The sequence below is a fragment of the Notolepis coatsorum genome, assembly GCF_963971535.1.
Source record: "Notolepis coatsorum genome assembly, chromosome: 8".
NCBI classification, from domain to species: domain Eukaryota; kingdom Metazoa; phylum Chordata; class Actinopteri; order Aulopiformes; family Paralepididae; genus Notolepis; species Notolepis coatsorum.
In genome coordinates, this window is record NC_140172.1 from 43,393,072 (window position 1) to 43,408,343 (window position 15,272).

Sequence of the window (15,272 nt, forward strand, 5' to 3'; positions counted from 1 at the left end):
GTGTGGCTCATGCATTCAGCCAATGGCAATGCTGCCTCAAAGAGAGCCTCCATCTGAACCAGCTACTGTCTTTCCCTCTTCTTGAACCTGAGTGTTGCTGGTACAGTATCATCCATTAATTTATCTCCAGCACCTCTAACTTGATAACTAATGACTTTGGTTTTTAATGTAATTTGAATATGTTTACTGTATAACATTGTTCAGTTTATAGATTATGTGTTATATTGCCTGATTGAATACAATGTAAGGTACAAGTTGTAGGATTTTTAAACATTCATGCTAGAAAAGAAAGCGTCAGTAACAAATGGACTGCATTTATATACTGTAGCCCTTTTATCCAAAGTGCTTCATAACTTATGCCTCACATCCACCCATTCATTAACACACCAACGGCAGAGGCAACCATGCAAGGTACCGACCTGCTCATCGGGGGCAGTTTGGGGTTAAATGTCTTGCTCAAGGACACTTCGACACACTGCCCGGGAGGAGCTGGAATCAAACCGGGAACCTTCTGATTACCAGACGACCGCTCTACCTCCTGCAACAAAATGTTACAAACTTAAAGAAACACGCCAACTTTTGGGGAAATTGGCTTATTTGCCATCTACCCTGGAGCAGATACATACCCTTTTCTTCTCTGTGCATGCATTAGGCTTAGGGAACAGCCGTTAGCCTAACTTACTGTCATTCACTGGAGAGTATGCCAGTGTAGCCTAGTTCCCAACAGTCACGAAAACTCCAAATACAACTCCAAAACTGACCTGTGTCAGCAGTGGTTCGACAAAAAAAATGCTGAGTATATATCTGCTTAGAAAACAAAAATGTCAAAACTAATTTATTTACTTCTCCACCTGGTAAATACACAGGTCACAACATGTTTACAGGAAAGTTTTGGAGTTGTATTTGGAGTGAGTGAGTGGAGTGTTGGGAACTAGGCTACACTGGCACACCTACTTCCGTGAATGACGCTAAGCTAGGCTAACGGTGCAGCTGTTCCCTATTTGGAGTGTATTTTGTGACTATTGGGAACTATGAATTGAAAATGGGGGACCCTGATGTAAACAAGACAAACGTCTTTCTCTGGTCTGCGAGCCGTACTGTATTGTACCCATTCTGCAATCTGTTAAATAAAGTTTCCATTCATTCATTCACACTGGCACACCTACTTCCAGTGAATGACGCTAAGCTAGGCTAACAGTGCGTCTGTTCCCTAAGCCTACTGCATACACAGAGCAGAAAAGGGTATGTATCTGCTTGTCTAACTCCAGGGTAGATGGCAAATAAGCAAATTTCCCCAAAAGTTGGTGTGTTCCTTTAAACACAATATGTCCTTATATCATGCAGTAATTCATTCTCTCTACTTTTTTTTGACAGGCTTTACTGTGGTCCTCTGGTGCACCAGCTTGTAGCTAAACTGAGTGGGAGTGGGAGTGAGAGCAGAGCACTGCTTACTGCAAAATCCTTATTGGATGGAGACACCACATCTGCAGATCTATTCAATGTGCTGCTGGACGCATGCAAGGAAATTGAGACCAGTTGAAATGGGGAAGAAAAGAAAAGGCAAAACACGATTCAACCCCATTATTGTTGTTTTCCTACAACGGTTTCTTCCTCTTTGCCTTGGAACCTAAAACGACCTTACCAACAGTAACACATAATCAAACTGTGTACAGTAGTCCTGTCTCGTGCCAAACAACACTACTTAAATATGGGGCTAACTCTCCAGATGATGGAACCATAGTAGTGGTCTAGATTTCTGTTAACCATTTCACTGCCACACTACCAAATGGTTAACCCTTTCACTGTGACAATACAGAAGGTTAACACTTTCACTGCCACACGACAAATGGTTAACCCTTTCACTACTACAGAAGGTTAACCTTTCACTAACACACTACAGACAAGGTAGTGAAAGGTTAACCTTCTGTAGTGTGGTAGTGAAAGGGTTAATTAATTCTGTAAATAGCTAATGGTAGTATACTTGTTACATAGCCTATGTCATTTTCTGAGGATGTCTGTGCAAATGAGGGTAAACTGGTACTTATGGACAATTATGAAGCGGTTTATAAATCAGTTCATAAAAAAAACATTCAGAGTCTCACTATCTTAGTTGTTTTTTTTAATGTAAAGAAACCGAGCCAACAGTGCATAAATAAAGTGATATAAGCTGTACATACATACTTGCTTCAAAGTGTCAATTTTCTTGAAGATTTATTACAAAATGTGGTACCGTGTGGCTACTACATCTACTATAGCATACCAAATGTCAGTTATAAATCATGGGGGAAATAAGTATATACTGTATATATATATTAACACAGTCAACATATTCAATGTTCCCGATGACATCACTGGTGGCCATATTCAAACTAATGTACTCTCAATGACTGTCAAACTAAATTAATGTGTGCAAACCTGTTTGAGTTATTGGATGTGTGAGATTATGTGCAAAATAAATCAGCATTGTTATTTGGTGAAGTGCCCCTTTAACATTCCTAAACTTGCACAGTCTAGTATTTGGGCTTAAAACATCACCTACTGTCTTATATCATTGTGTTCTCTTAATGTGTATAGTCTGATTATCTTATAATAGCTATTTTTTAATGCTTCCAGCAAGTAACTGTTAATTGTCCATTGGGATAAATAAAGTTTACTGAACTAAAAAGATGGCCTTCGTCATTAATTGAAACATTGATTATAGATATTACACACTGTCCTGCAACTCCACATTTTACTTACTTTAGGGTAGCACTTTTTTTAAATGTTTTATTTTATTAAGAATTCAAATGTGTTATTTTCATGGTCAAGAAAAGTCCAATACACATTTGTAAAACATGGGCTGCTCACTCTCAAAGCCAGAAACCAGATAAGTAATACTCAAAACTAGTGATGTTATGGGACGAGACTGATTGTGTGGACCCACAGAATTGTTTTGTTTTATATACAAAAATGTCCTTTATTCCATAGTAATGTTCTCAATTCTGAAGCAGAAGATGTACCCCTATACACAGAGTATTCTCCTGGGTGTTCTCAGTGTATGATGAATTGAAAATGGGGGACCCTGATGTAAACAAGACAAAAGTCTTTCTCTGGTCTGCATCCCCTTAACAAGTTTTCAATCAATCAATCAATCAATCAATTCAATTAATCAATCAAGTGTCACCTTTACCACCTTTCCCAATTCATGTCTATGGAGCAGCTCCATACTTTATACCCGATGACATCACATAATACTTGTGCACATTTGTGTGCAGTTCTTGGATCTTTGGATTTTGAGAGTTATTCATGTTCACTAATGTATTTTTTTGGCCCGTCTTAAACCATGTATGAATTCTTGGGTGGAAAATTGGGTGGTGGTCCCCTTTAAGCACATTTCTCCTTGCATTGTTTACGAGTGCCTATGACTTAATGCAGTGTCAAGTGTGGTGAGGTCTCGTACAAGTACACAGAACCAGCTATATACCCCTCCTCCTGCTCCGACACTGCCCTCTCCCACTCCTCCACCTCGGTGACCTCTATGCGACCCCAGAGCCCCTCCTCCTCCATCAGCCGCAGTTCACACTCCAAGGCTGCCTTGTAGTCCACATTGTCGCGGTTGCTTCTAGTAGTCATGCAAACGTAGCCACCTAGTGGGAGAAGTTGATATTACAGTGGTGTTGGTGAAAGTGACCCAACGTTGCTCAATTGACTTACATTTACAAAACATACGACGTGACATACAAAACGTCGACTTAGGCTCAGAAGATTACTGATAACCTTAACTTATACAGCTCCGATTCAGGATGCAATCACAAATAGTGGTCGACCGATATGGGTTTTTCAATGGCCGATATTTAGAGAGCAGGGCGACTGATGGCTGATATGATATATATTTTTTGCATCCGATAAGATTTAACAATTTCATAATAACAAATGAGAAACAAAAAAATGTCTTCAGTAGATCTGATCTGCACTCTACTTATTGTTTTAAATCAACACATGTATCAAACAAATGAATTGATTGAAAATATATATATAAATTTTTTTAATCAGTAGACAAATGCGTGATTGACACAAGCACTAACATTCGGTTTGTTATTTAGCCATGTGGGTGCAGTTATTGACCGATGCCGATTATTTTGAAATGCCAGATCGATTAGAGAGCAGCACAAAAGACAAAGAGAACAGTCCTCCTTACTAAGGATACACCAATGCTCAAACTGGTATTGGATATGGGGTGGATGGCCATCTACAGTACTGGAGAATTTGGTGGCTTAGCACAGCTTACCTGGTTTGGTGGCTTTGCACATCTTACGTGGTTTGGTGGCTTTGCACATCTTACGTGGTTTGGTGGCTTTGCACAGCTTACCTGGTTTGGTGGCTTTGCACAGCTCTCGGACCACACCGACAGGGACCTGACCAACACTCAGGGCTCCAACGATCACAACCACATCAAACAAGCCTACAGGAGGAGGATGAGGACATAATGAAGAGGAATGAAGAGGAATATTGTCTGCACACAGCCTTCGCAAACTATGCACCAAAGCTATGGAACACCCTACCTACCTATCCTAATATTTTCAGAAATAAGCTAAAAACGTACCTCTTCACCATAGCCTTTTAATACACCCCGCTGCTGATTGTACTGTAGATTGCACTATTTTACTCTGTCTATTCTATTTTACTCTTTTATTACAGGTTCTAAACTGTCAGGTATTGAACTGTGTGGGTATCAAGCGGGAAGAAAGACGGTCAGGTTTTAAAACTGTGTGGGGGACCAAGGCCTAGAACTGTGCCCTGAGAGGGAGGTTCGAAGGGTCAAAGTGGGTATCAAACAGGAAGGAAGACAGTCAGGTTTTAAACTGTATGGATATCAAACAGGGAAGAAAGTGGGTAAAGACGGTTTTAAACTGTTAAACAGTAATTCAGCATTATTTTATTCTGTTAAGAGCGATACGCTGCTCTGTTGTGCCACCTAGACCAATCAACACTGTGATTATTGTACTGTAAATTAGGGCTATTTTATTTGATTGGACTATTTTATTGCACTGCACTATATTGCATCATTTTACTCTGTCTATTCTATTTGACTAACTATTGTATTGCACTAAACTATTGCACTATTTGACTATTTTTATTATTGTCCATCTTAAAACTGCCATAGAATCAAACCATAAACAAGGTGGCCTATTGGGATGATGTAGCCTAATGTGAAAAACGATGTGATTTTTGTGTCTGCACTTTATGTGCTAATTTTGTGCCTGTCTTTTTTGCTGCTGTGAAGGTGCTATACAAATAAAGTTTATTATTATTATTACATTAATCTACATGTCTGTAAAATCTTGGGAATCTGATAGGATGGCTGCTATAGGCTCTCCTTCCAAACCAAAATAGAAAGATGAACAATTAGAATAACATGCCTTGACATCTGTTTGACAACAGGGATGATGTGTTCTGGGTTATGCTGACACGTGTGCGCACGCATGGGTTGGAAAACAGGGAGAAATGACCTGTTCTGGGTTATTCTTTGATGTTCAGTGGTATGTTTTTATATTCACAGAACAGTATTTTTTCATATTATACAATTGGTAGTTTTGTTAGTTGTGACATATTATACAATGGGTAGTTTCGGCAAAGCTGGATATAAGCTGGATAAAGAATGTATCCAGCTGTGCTGATAATACCCATCAAGTATGACTAGCCATGCTTTATGAAATATTTTACTGGCCAAGAACACTACTCTGTAACCCAAGGCTAGCCAGCACCTTTCTGGCTCTCTCCAGTTTCACTCTCACTATGATAAAGAAAACATTTCAGGCAGCACACAAATAAAAGCAATAATACTCAGTTCTTCACTGTAATTATGGACGTGAAGGAAATGCTGCTAGGTCCAAGGTCCTAATTTTACAACAATTACAGGTCATAGTACAATGACTGAGTCAAGAATTGTAATTCTTTATGAGAACAGGTTGAGATTGACATGCAGTCCAAAAAGGCAGCAAAGTTCCTTCTTGTTCACCTACGATGTACTTATTCAGAAAACCCATCATAATGTGACATGGTTCATTATTATATTCCATAATGTGACATGGTTCATTATTATATACCATAATATGACATGGTTTATTAGTATATATCATAATGTGACATGTTTCATTATTATATACCATAATGTGACATATGGTTTGTTATGAATATAATGTGAGATGGTTTATTATTATATACCATAATGTAACATGGTTCATTATTATATAATATAATGCAGGGTAGCCGGACCAGCACTCACAGGTTCAATGTTTTTTAATGGCAGCCTGAATAAACAGCAGACATGTTTCGGACAATGTCCTTCTTCAGTGGTATGGCTAGCCACTGAAGAAGGACATTGTCCGAAACATTGCTGTTTATTCAGGCTGCCATTAAAAAACATTGAACCTGTGAGTGCTGGTCCGGCTACCCTGCTTTGATATACTGAACTTTATGGGATTACAGCACCCAGTGTGAGAACTTGTGAGCGCGGTCTAACTTGACTATATATATAATATAATGAAACATGGTTTATTATAATATACAGTCAGGGAGACATGTGCACCCCCCTTTTTAAGGGACCAAAAGTAATTGGACAAACTAACAATCCATAAATAAAAAGGTCACTTTTAATACTTGGTTGCAAATCCAGTCAATGACTGAAGTCTGGAACCCATAGATACCCATATAGTTTCGTCCCTGATGCTCTGACAGGCATCTACTGCAACTGTCTTTAGTTCCTGCTTGTTCTTGGGGAATTTTCCCTTCAGTATTTATTATGTATAAATATACATAATAACCATATTGTGTAGAAGTTTAGAAACCTAGAGGCTTATCGAGAACTTCCTCTGTTTTGTAAAATCAAACATACAAAAATATACATATTATTTAAAAGATACCAGTAATACATTCAAAAGATATGTTAATACAAACAAACATACATACATGCATATATACTGCGTACATAATAATACATAACTCCCCACCCACCTGCCTACAAACATACCCACCCACATAACCAAATGCATACCTACATGTAAGACCTATTTATATCTACTACTTTTTGGATATGAGCATTTTTTTGTAGTTTGCTTTAAAAATAAGCAGAGATGGAGATTTCTTCAGCATAGGATCAGCTGCATTCCAAAGATTGGACCCTCTACCTCACTGAGAACTTCCTAAGTCAGTACCACAATAAGGTATGCAGGTCTCTGACGTGTGACATATTAATGAAAATCCGAATTAAAAGAAAAGAAAAATATTAAAACCATTTGGTAGATTGTGATAATCCTAAATGCATTTGTACACAACTATACATATCTGTAAAGAATTAACCTCAGACAGTCAGAATGTTTAGTTTCTTGAAAAGAGGAGCAGATGGTTCAAATCGATCTGAGAGGGTTGGCAGTCTAACAAATATTTTTTGAAGTAATATATTTTGAAGATTTTTTTTGTCTTCAGCAAGTGAAATGCATGGCCAATTGGATTCAGGTCACCATCCACTTATTTGCCTTAAAAAACGTTTTGGTTGCTTTTGCAGTATATGTGCTTCGGGTCATTATCCATCTGCACTGTGAAGCATTTGACTGAATATGAGCAGATAATATTGCCCAAAACACTGAAACACAGAATTCTTCCTGCTGATTTTGTCAGCAGTCAAATCATCAATAAATACAAGGGAACCAGTTCCATTGGCAGCCATACATGCCCACACCTTGTAAATGAAATAATGAGGGAATAACACACACCTGGCCATGGAACGGATGAGCAGCCGTTTTTGGTCCCTTAAAAAGGAGGAGGCACATATAGAAATAATTCCTACACCGTTCATCTGATTTGGATGTAAATACCCTCAAATTAAAATTGCACTTAAAGCACATCTTTGTTGTTTAATTTCAAATCCATTGTGGCGGTGTACAGAGCCAGAATTATGAAGATTGTGTTGATGTCCAAATATTTAAAGACCTGACTGTACCATAACATGACATGGTTCATTATTATATACCATAATGTGACATTGTTTATTATTATATACTGAAACGACGATGTTGGGGAGATTCACCTCAACCACAACACATCCTTCATGTGAACGTGATAACTGGAAGAGTTTCTATTCAAATCTTTTTTAATTCATGGTGAACATTTATAAAGAACCCTATTGATAGATTATAATAACTAGGGCTGGATATCAGCACTGATTACCCAATTGATTGATTAATTGATTGACTGATTTCAATTCACAATATCCTGATTTGATTTAGATTGGTTTTCAATATCGAATTCAGCACCTGCCATTGTTGTCAAAAGATATTAGTAAAATATGTACTTTTTTGGCATTTTTATCTTATGTAATTCATTTAAAATATGTAAATGTATACCTACCTTCTATTAAATCTGGTAGCCTACATTCTGGTCAGATAGGCTTTATAAAAATTAAACTTGACAAAGGGGAGGGGGCAGGGGTCATATTATAATCAGGGTTGTCTTATATTCGAGTCATTCTAGTAATTTGATCAACTGATTTTAGTTCTGTAATAGTTCGGCAGAAACTCTGCACAAAGTAAACTAGAGACATCTGCAAGAAGGGAGACAAGGCTACAAATAACATTTAGCGAAGATATTCACAAGTCCACTGAAAAGATTCCACAGAATTTTTCAAGATATAACTATTTAGCATGGAATAAAAGACATAAATAAAACTAGATTTCAACAATATACAGTATACTGTATATGCAATAATCCACTGAAGTAGGCCTACCCCATTGGACAGGTAGCGTCTCCTCTCCTAGAATGCATTGCCTGAGGTCTTGATAGAGTCCTGTCTTCTTGGCTAGCTCCAGCATGCTCTTGCTTCCATCAATTCCCATAAAATGTCCAAACCCATGCCTTTTCATCTGTAACACAGGGTTATGGTTCGTTATGAACAAGTCACACTTACTGCTAAATTCAAAAAAGATTGACCTGGACCCGAAATAAGGGTTGTGGCGATATACAATATCCGGTAATTATCTTCTTTTTTTTACCATAAAACTCTGTTGAAGTCTGAGATATTTATATCTCTTCGGTCATAATGTCCTGTGAAAATAATTCCCTCTTATTTTTATTTGGTTACCAAGTAACGTACGTCGAGTAAGTGCTTGTTTTTACCACTGAAACAGAAATCTTGCTCAAACAGAAGTCTCTCTGAATTCCAGTGTGTGTGTCTGTGTGAGTGAGTGAGTGAGTGAGTGAGTGAGTGAGTGAGTGAGTGAGTGAGTGAGTGAGTGAGTGAGTGAGTGAGTGTGTGTGTGAGCAGCAGAAAAACAAACAATCTATGAATAATACTCTAACGTTACCACAAAAAGTTTGTTGTGTTGGAAGACAGCTATGTTAGCAGATAAAAACAATGGTTTGTGTTTGTGCATTTACAAATGTTGCCAACAACATGTCGCCCACTTCGCGTAATGTTCATAGACACTTCTGGCTGTATCAAAACACAATTTTCCTCAAGACATATGAGAAAAGAGAGCTGCTGCAGTGTAGACAATAATAGACAATGGATAATAATAGACAATAATTAACATAACGTTAATTATTACGGATGGTAACTGTGACTGTTTTGATTGCCAATTGAGCTTTAAGCAACGGGTATAATGTTATTGCAATAAGCTCAATAAACACAGATAATATTTGACCAGAGATTTCTCTCATTTGTCCGGGATATTGAAATGTTCCTGCACGCGTGGATTGGCACCGATTTCTTCTAGCGGACACTCTGCTCAGGACACGATTCAGTTTGTTACACAATACTGGGTTCACAATTCAATATATGAAAATATATAACTTTTTATTTTAAAGACATAGAATATGCAAAACAGTGCAATTTTCAACATTCTCAGGGAAGTTTTGCTGGCATAATTAGAGGTATAATTAAAAAGTAATGGATGAGCTGACATCACAATCCCATTTATTTTGTCTCAATGATGCACAACCCCACATTGTAATATTTATATTCTGGCATGATATTCTGGCAATCCCCTAGTAAAAAAAAAAAGTCAGTTATTTTTACTGACTTCCGTTAAAATATGCTTACGTAAATGGACAGAATAGATCGCTGTGAGTTTTACCTGTGTGGCCACGAGTCCAGTACCACAGGCCACATCCAACACCACAGCCTTTTCAAGGTCACCATGGAAATGGGTTGAGATGCTTCTTGCTGCTAGACTTGGCGCACGATAGTCTAGGATAGCCACATCCTATTTAATGGAATTGCCGCAAAACATCAATGCAAAACACATTTAGTTTTGATACATTGTTTTCATCCAACCATTGTTCCACAAGTGTAGCTGTATTCACCATGAGTCTGCACTATAATTCAAATATCTTGGTTGAATAGTGAAGTAGCGTCAGGAAGTGTGCTTTTCATCTCTTTTATTAATGGTTCACACTAATTATATAAACTAGGGTTGCTTTATACTGCCCTCATATCATTGCCTGTGTGTCATCCTACATAACCAACAGTAGGCTAGTTAAAGAGTAAGTTCAGAATTTTGGACCACTAGCCGTATACAGTACTCCACTCTCAGTCTGTACAAGCTCTGCAATAAACCCTGGAATATACTTAGTTTGGGTGCACTGTGGAGTAGGTTTTGTGGCTAACTAGCCGGAGCTTCCGGTATCTTGTATGAAGAACAGCATGGGTCGTGCTGAGAAAGGACTCTATCGATTGCCATGAGTGGTAACTAGGAAATATAACTAGGGGTCCACAATTCTGAACTTAACCTTTAAACTAGGGATGTCCGATATTATCGGCCGATATCGGCATTAAAATGTGATATCGGAAAATATCGGTATCGGTTTTCAAAAAATAAATAAAAATAAATAAATAAAATTACATTTCTATAACCTTTATTTACCCAGGCAAGCAAGTAAGAACAAATTCTGATTTTATTTATTGTCAAAAGTATGCATAATGTTGTGTTAATTCCACAACAAGAGATATGTAATGTTAATTACCTGAAATTATTCCGTTTTTGGGGGGGGGGGGGGGGGGGGGGGGGGCCTGCATATATCGGTATTGGTTGATATCGGTTGATATCGGTATCGGAAATTAAGAGTTGGACAATATCGGTATATCGTTATCGGTTAAAAAAAAAGCCAATATCGAGCATCCCCACTTTAAACTATAGTCTTGACTTTTCAGTGTTTCGATAGAACCCGGAGGTCACAACTTTGAAACTATAAGAGAAATATGTAGTAGAATTTAAGTGGTCTGAGGCAAATTATTTTTTATTGCGATAACAAAACCGTAGTTCATCCGCAGACAAACTCAATAATACATCATCTTTATACTCTGATGTTACTCTGATCTGTTTCAGACACTTCCCTCTGGCAGGAGGCTGCAGCCCATCAGGCTCACGCCAGCTTCAACAGCTTCTACCCCTCTGCAGTGGGCCTCATCAACAAGGCTCGGGACCCCCACTGTGTTACATTAACACACCTTTACTGGACTATATATTTGTATATACACTTTGTAAAACTCTTCATACTTGTTCACACTTCACTGTTCATGCGTTTTGCACATTACTGCTCAATTGCACAGCCCTGGTAAATATTCCATCCCACTGCATTGTTATTTTTATTCTAATAATTAGTGTATATACTCAACCACATCGTGCACAATTGTACAGCCCTGGTCTATTTTATTTTATAATTCTATTCTATTCTATTCTATTCTGCTTATTTTAATTTAGGTTATATTCCATTTGATTTTATTCTACAGTAATTATCTGTCCGATAATGTTGCACCAAACGACCAAATCAAATTCCTTGTATGTTTAAACTACTTGGCAATAAAGACCTTTCTGATTCTGATGTTCTGAATACACCTGCTATGAGACAATACTCTATCCATCCAATATTTGCTACCCGTCTCTCTGTCATTGGCTGTGTCTATTTGTGCTGGCCTATGCCCTATACACATGCCATGAAATATAAGTAGTCCCACAGATGTCATTTCAATATATGCAGTACTTATCATTCATGAATATATGTAATACTTTATCATAGATTTTCCACTACAAAATCAACGACTCTCTCTCTCAATCTTGCATACATCCTGAGCTCCATGGGCCAACACAAGAAATATACAGTAGCTCCAAGGGCCAACACTTTGGTTATATAGCTCCAAGGGCCAACACTTTGGTTATATAGCTCCAAGGGCCATCACTTTGGTTATATAGCTCCAAGAGCCATCCATGCCCTATATTTCTGTGGACAATATCTTGTCTAAAATGTAATGTAGTGGCCCGGCACGTTAAGCCTACTACATTTCTTGCAGCAGCCAAGGTCTTTCAGAATAGCTACAGTATAAGGGTGTACTGTAGTGTGAATTCCCTAGACCCAGCTGACTCACCTGCTCATAGTTCTCTGCCCAGTTGTTGTAGAAGCCAACCTTATCTCTTGCCCATGTGTTCTTGTGAGCAGATAAGATAACATCCTTCACGTTTTCAAATGTTCTAGCCCCAACAGACATGGTCAAATCCACCTGTGCAAAAGACATAAGGGAATAACGGCCATTTGGATTGTTGTTACTACTACATTGATTGATTCTCTCACAAGAAGGAAAGAGATAGACAACCTGCAGGTTAGACTTGTAATTTCAATGCAATTAACACCTACAGTAGGCCTTAAACGGTGCTCTATAGCCAGGGTCCATATTTATAAAACTTCTAAGAATAAGAGTAGGCTACTACTAGAATGAGTCAATGAGACTACTCAGGTCCAAATCTGGTCTCAGATCAGGGCCCCGTTCCCCGTACCTGGATAACTGAGTTAGCCGGATAACTTTCGGTCAAGTCTGACTTAAGCCGGACCTTCCCATTCCCCGAAGCTGGATTGTCTAAATCACCATGACAACAGATCAAAAAGTTTGAGCCTGGTCGAGAGCAGGCTTAAGTTCAGTTAGCCGGATGAACCATGGCCACGCCCCCGCAAAGAAGTGACAGCTCGTTTCCTGAAATGATTCTCACAGTCTAGGATCTGCATTATACCATTCTGAATTACGTTTCTGTGCTTCGTTTTCCTAGAGGGGGCTTTTGAAATGTATAATAATAGAACTAAATGCTGATAATAAATCATATTGAGCCTATAGATTTACTTTGTCCTAAATAAAATAATGCACGTCATATACGGCGCTCGGAGTCGCGATACACGCTGCATGTGGTTATTTTAATAACGGCTCATTGCAAATGTGAATCCCGCGGGGATATTTTTAATGAATGAAACCTATCGGCCGTTTGGCTCTGATTAGTTTCATATATTAATCTCCGCTGTAGATTTGCTTAACGGAGCGCCGGATTGTGTTTCATTCAAGCATAAAATTGAAGTGTCTATGCGGGGATTGTGGTTTTTGTGTGATATTGTAACTGGGATTAAAATGTCTGATGAGATGCGCTGTTTGACGGATTTGAGAAATTGAATGAGCCGTTGACGTCACATTAATGCATTTGAGAATAAAGAGATAAAACTTCATTCAAAGGAAAAGATATTCTAAACACGGGTCTCTCGTTCATTAATGTATAAACAATGAATCTACCCCGTCTGGCACAGTGGCGCAGCGGTAGTGCTCAATCCTGGCAACCGGGCGACCCGAGTTCGAGACCCCGCGTTTCCAATATAACTTTTTGGAATATAATATTAATGATTATACGCAACAGTAGCCTAGTTAAAATATTATAAATCTACATGCATTGAGGATGTCATTCTTTATATAGCTCTCAACGTGCACCAAATTGAATTATTCCTACATTGCAAAAAGAAGGAAAAGACTAGGATTCGAACCCCGGTCGTCTGCGTGAAAGTCAAACGAAGAACCCGTTACACCACAGTGCAGATAAGTAAAAGATCCACCATACATCAATCAATGGGTAAGAGAGCCGTATCGTTATTCTGTATAACAGTTTAACTAATTATTTTCGCTAGCAAGATCTCATTTGATTATTCAATCCATAAACCTACTGCCAGCAGGCAAGTTTAAAGAAATATAATCTGATTGATTGAGGTAATGAGGGACTTAAAATTAGCCTATAGATAACGCATTTAACTTGTCGGCGAGGCGATTGAGCCGTACTGCAATCTGATAATAAAGTTTTAAATCAATTAATCAATCAATGCCGTTAGAAAATCAGGATCTCTGCTATCGATAAGTGCTGGCTTTTCAACTGAAGCGGCCGCGCGCACTTATCCTGGGTCTCAAGTCTGGATCGAGTTAACGAGACTGAATCCACCTTCGAGGAACAGGAAAATCCCGGCTTCAAACATCGGGTTAACTGAATCTGGATAATGGGACTCTTGATCGATTTAGTTGAACCAGGTACGGGGAATAGCACTCCTACTCAAAGACGGTTGATAAATACAGGCCCTCTTACAGCTACTATTATGATCTGTAGCCATCCGTTGTTCAGAAGGACTGGGTAGCAGTAGCACTAACAGAAACATGTCCACCTTGAAATGTAGAAGATTTCAAATAGATGTTTGTGTGCTTGTGTGTGTCTACACATGTCACTTTGAGGGGAATAATACTACTCGATTTATGATGAGGGGATTAATACTACTCGATTTATGAATCCACATTATGTTTTTCTTTATGGGTGCATTGTAGTAATCATTTACGTGTTTAATTTATAATGAACTGAACTGTGTGTGTGCTCAGCTCTGATATGTCGAAGGTCTGGTCGCACATTCAGTATCACATTTAGTCCTATTTGTGCGCCCACCTAAAGTAATCCACTCCAACTCCACTGTTGATAACACGACTAGGTCAGAAACCGCAGATACAGGACCTGTCGAGTGTCGACCATAACAAGCAGAAAGTGACTGAAATGTCACTGCTTTCAAAATATAAACACGTCGTTAAACATGAGACGCGTTGCTATAAATGTATACAGTTTCAGTCTCTATGATTATGCTCTCTTACCTCCCACACAGGAAGCGTTATATTTTACTAAGACAACCAGTAAGCAAAACAGCATTCATGCTGCGGGAGCAACTCTCTGCTGGGGCAACTCTCTGCGAGTAGGGTCCAGCTGCAGCGCCGGAGAATCCTCTCAAGGGGCAAGCCTGTGGCAGCCACAGAGAGCGCGCTGATTGGCGGAAAGTACGGAAGTTTCTTGAAGTACTCGGAGGTGCATGCCATCTAAGAATGAAGTGACTTGAGTGTGTGTTATTGGAATGATTGATTGATTGATTGATTGAACATTTTATTAATGTCCGCCTTGTTTCAAACTGGT

General features: G+C 38.6%; 1 protein-coding gene across 2 annotated transcripts; it reads right to left on the reverse strand.

Moving 5' to 3' along the window:
* Positions 1-2,108: 2,108 nt before the first annotated feature.
* mettl27 (methyltransferase like 27) lies at positions 2,109-15,050 on the reverse strand. 2 transcript variants are annotated; one of them, XM_084320237.1, is made up of 7 exons: positions 14,960-15,050; positions 12,398-12,529; positions 10,110-10,238; positions 8,762-8,897; positions 7,752-7,787; positions 4,349-4,441; positions 2,109-3,626 (listed from the first exon to the last, which is right to left on the reverse strand). In XM_084320237.1, the coding sequence occupies exons 2-7, from the start codon at positions 12,515-12,517 to the stop codon at positions 3,406-3,408; spliced, it is 735 nt and encodes a 244-aa protein (XP_084176363.1). In that variant the 5' UTR covers positions 12,518-12,529; positions 14,960-15,050; the 3' UTR covers positions 2,109-3,405. The 2 variants fall into 2 exon arrangements, with proteins under 2 accessions (XP_084176363.1, XP_084176364.1); XM_084320238.1 differs by lacking the exon at positions 7,752-7,787.
* Between the last annotated feature and the right edge of the window lie 222 nt (positions 15,051-15,272).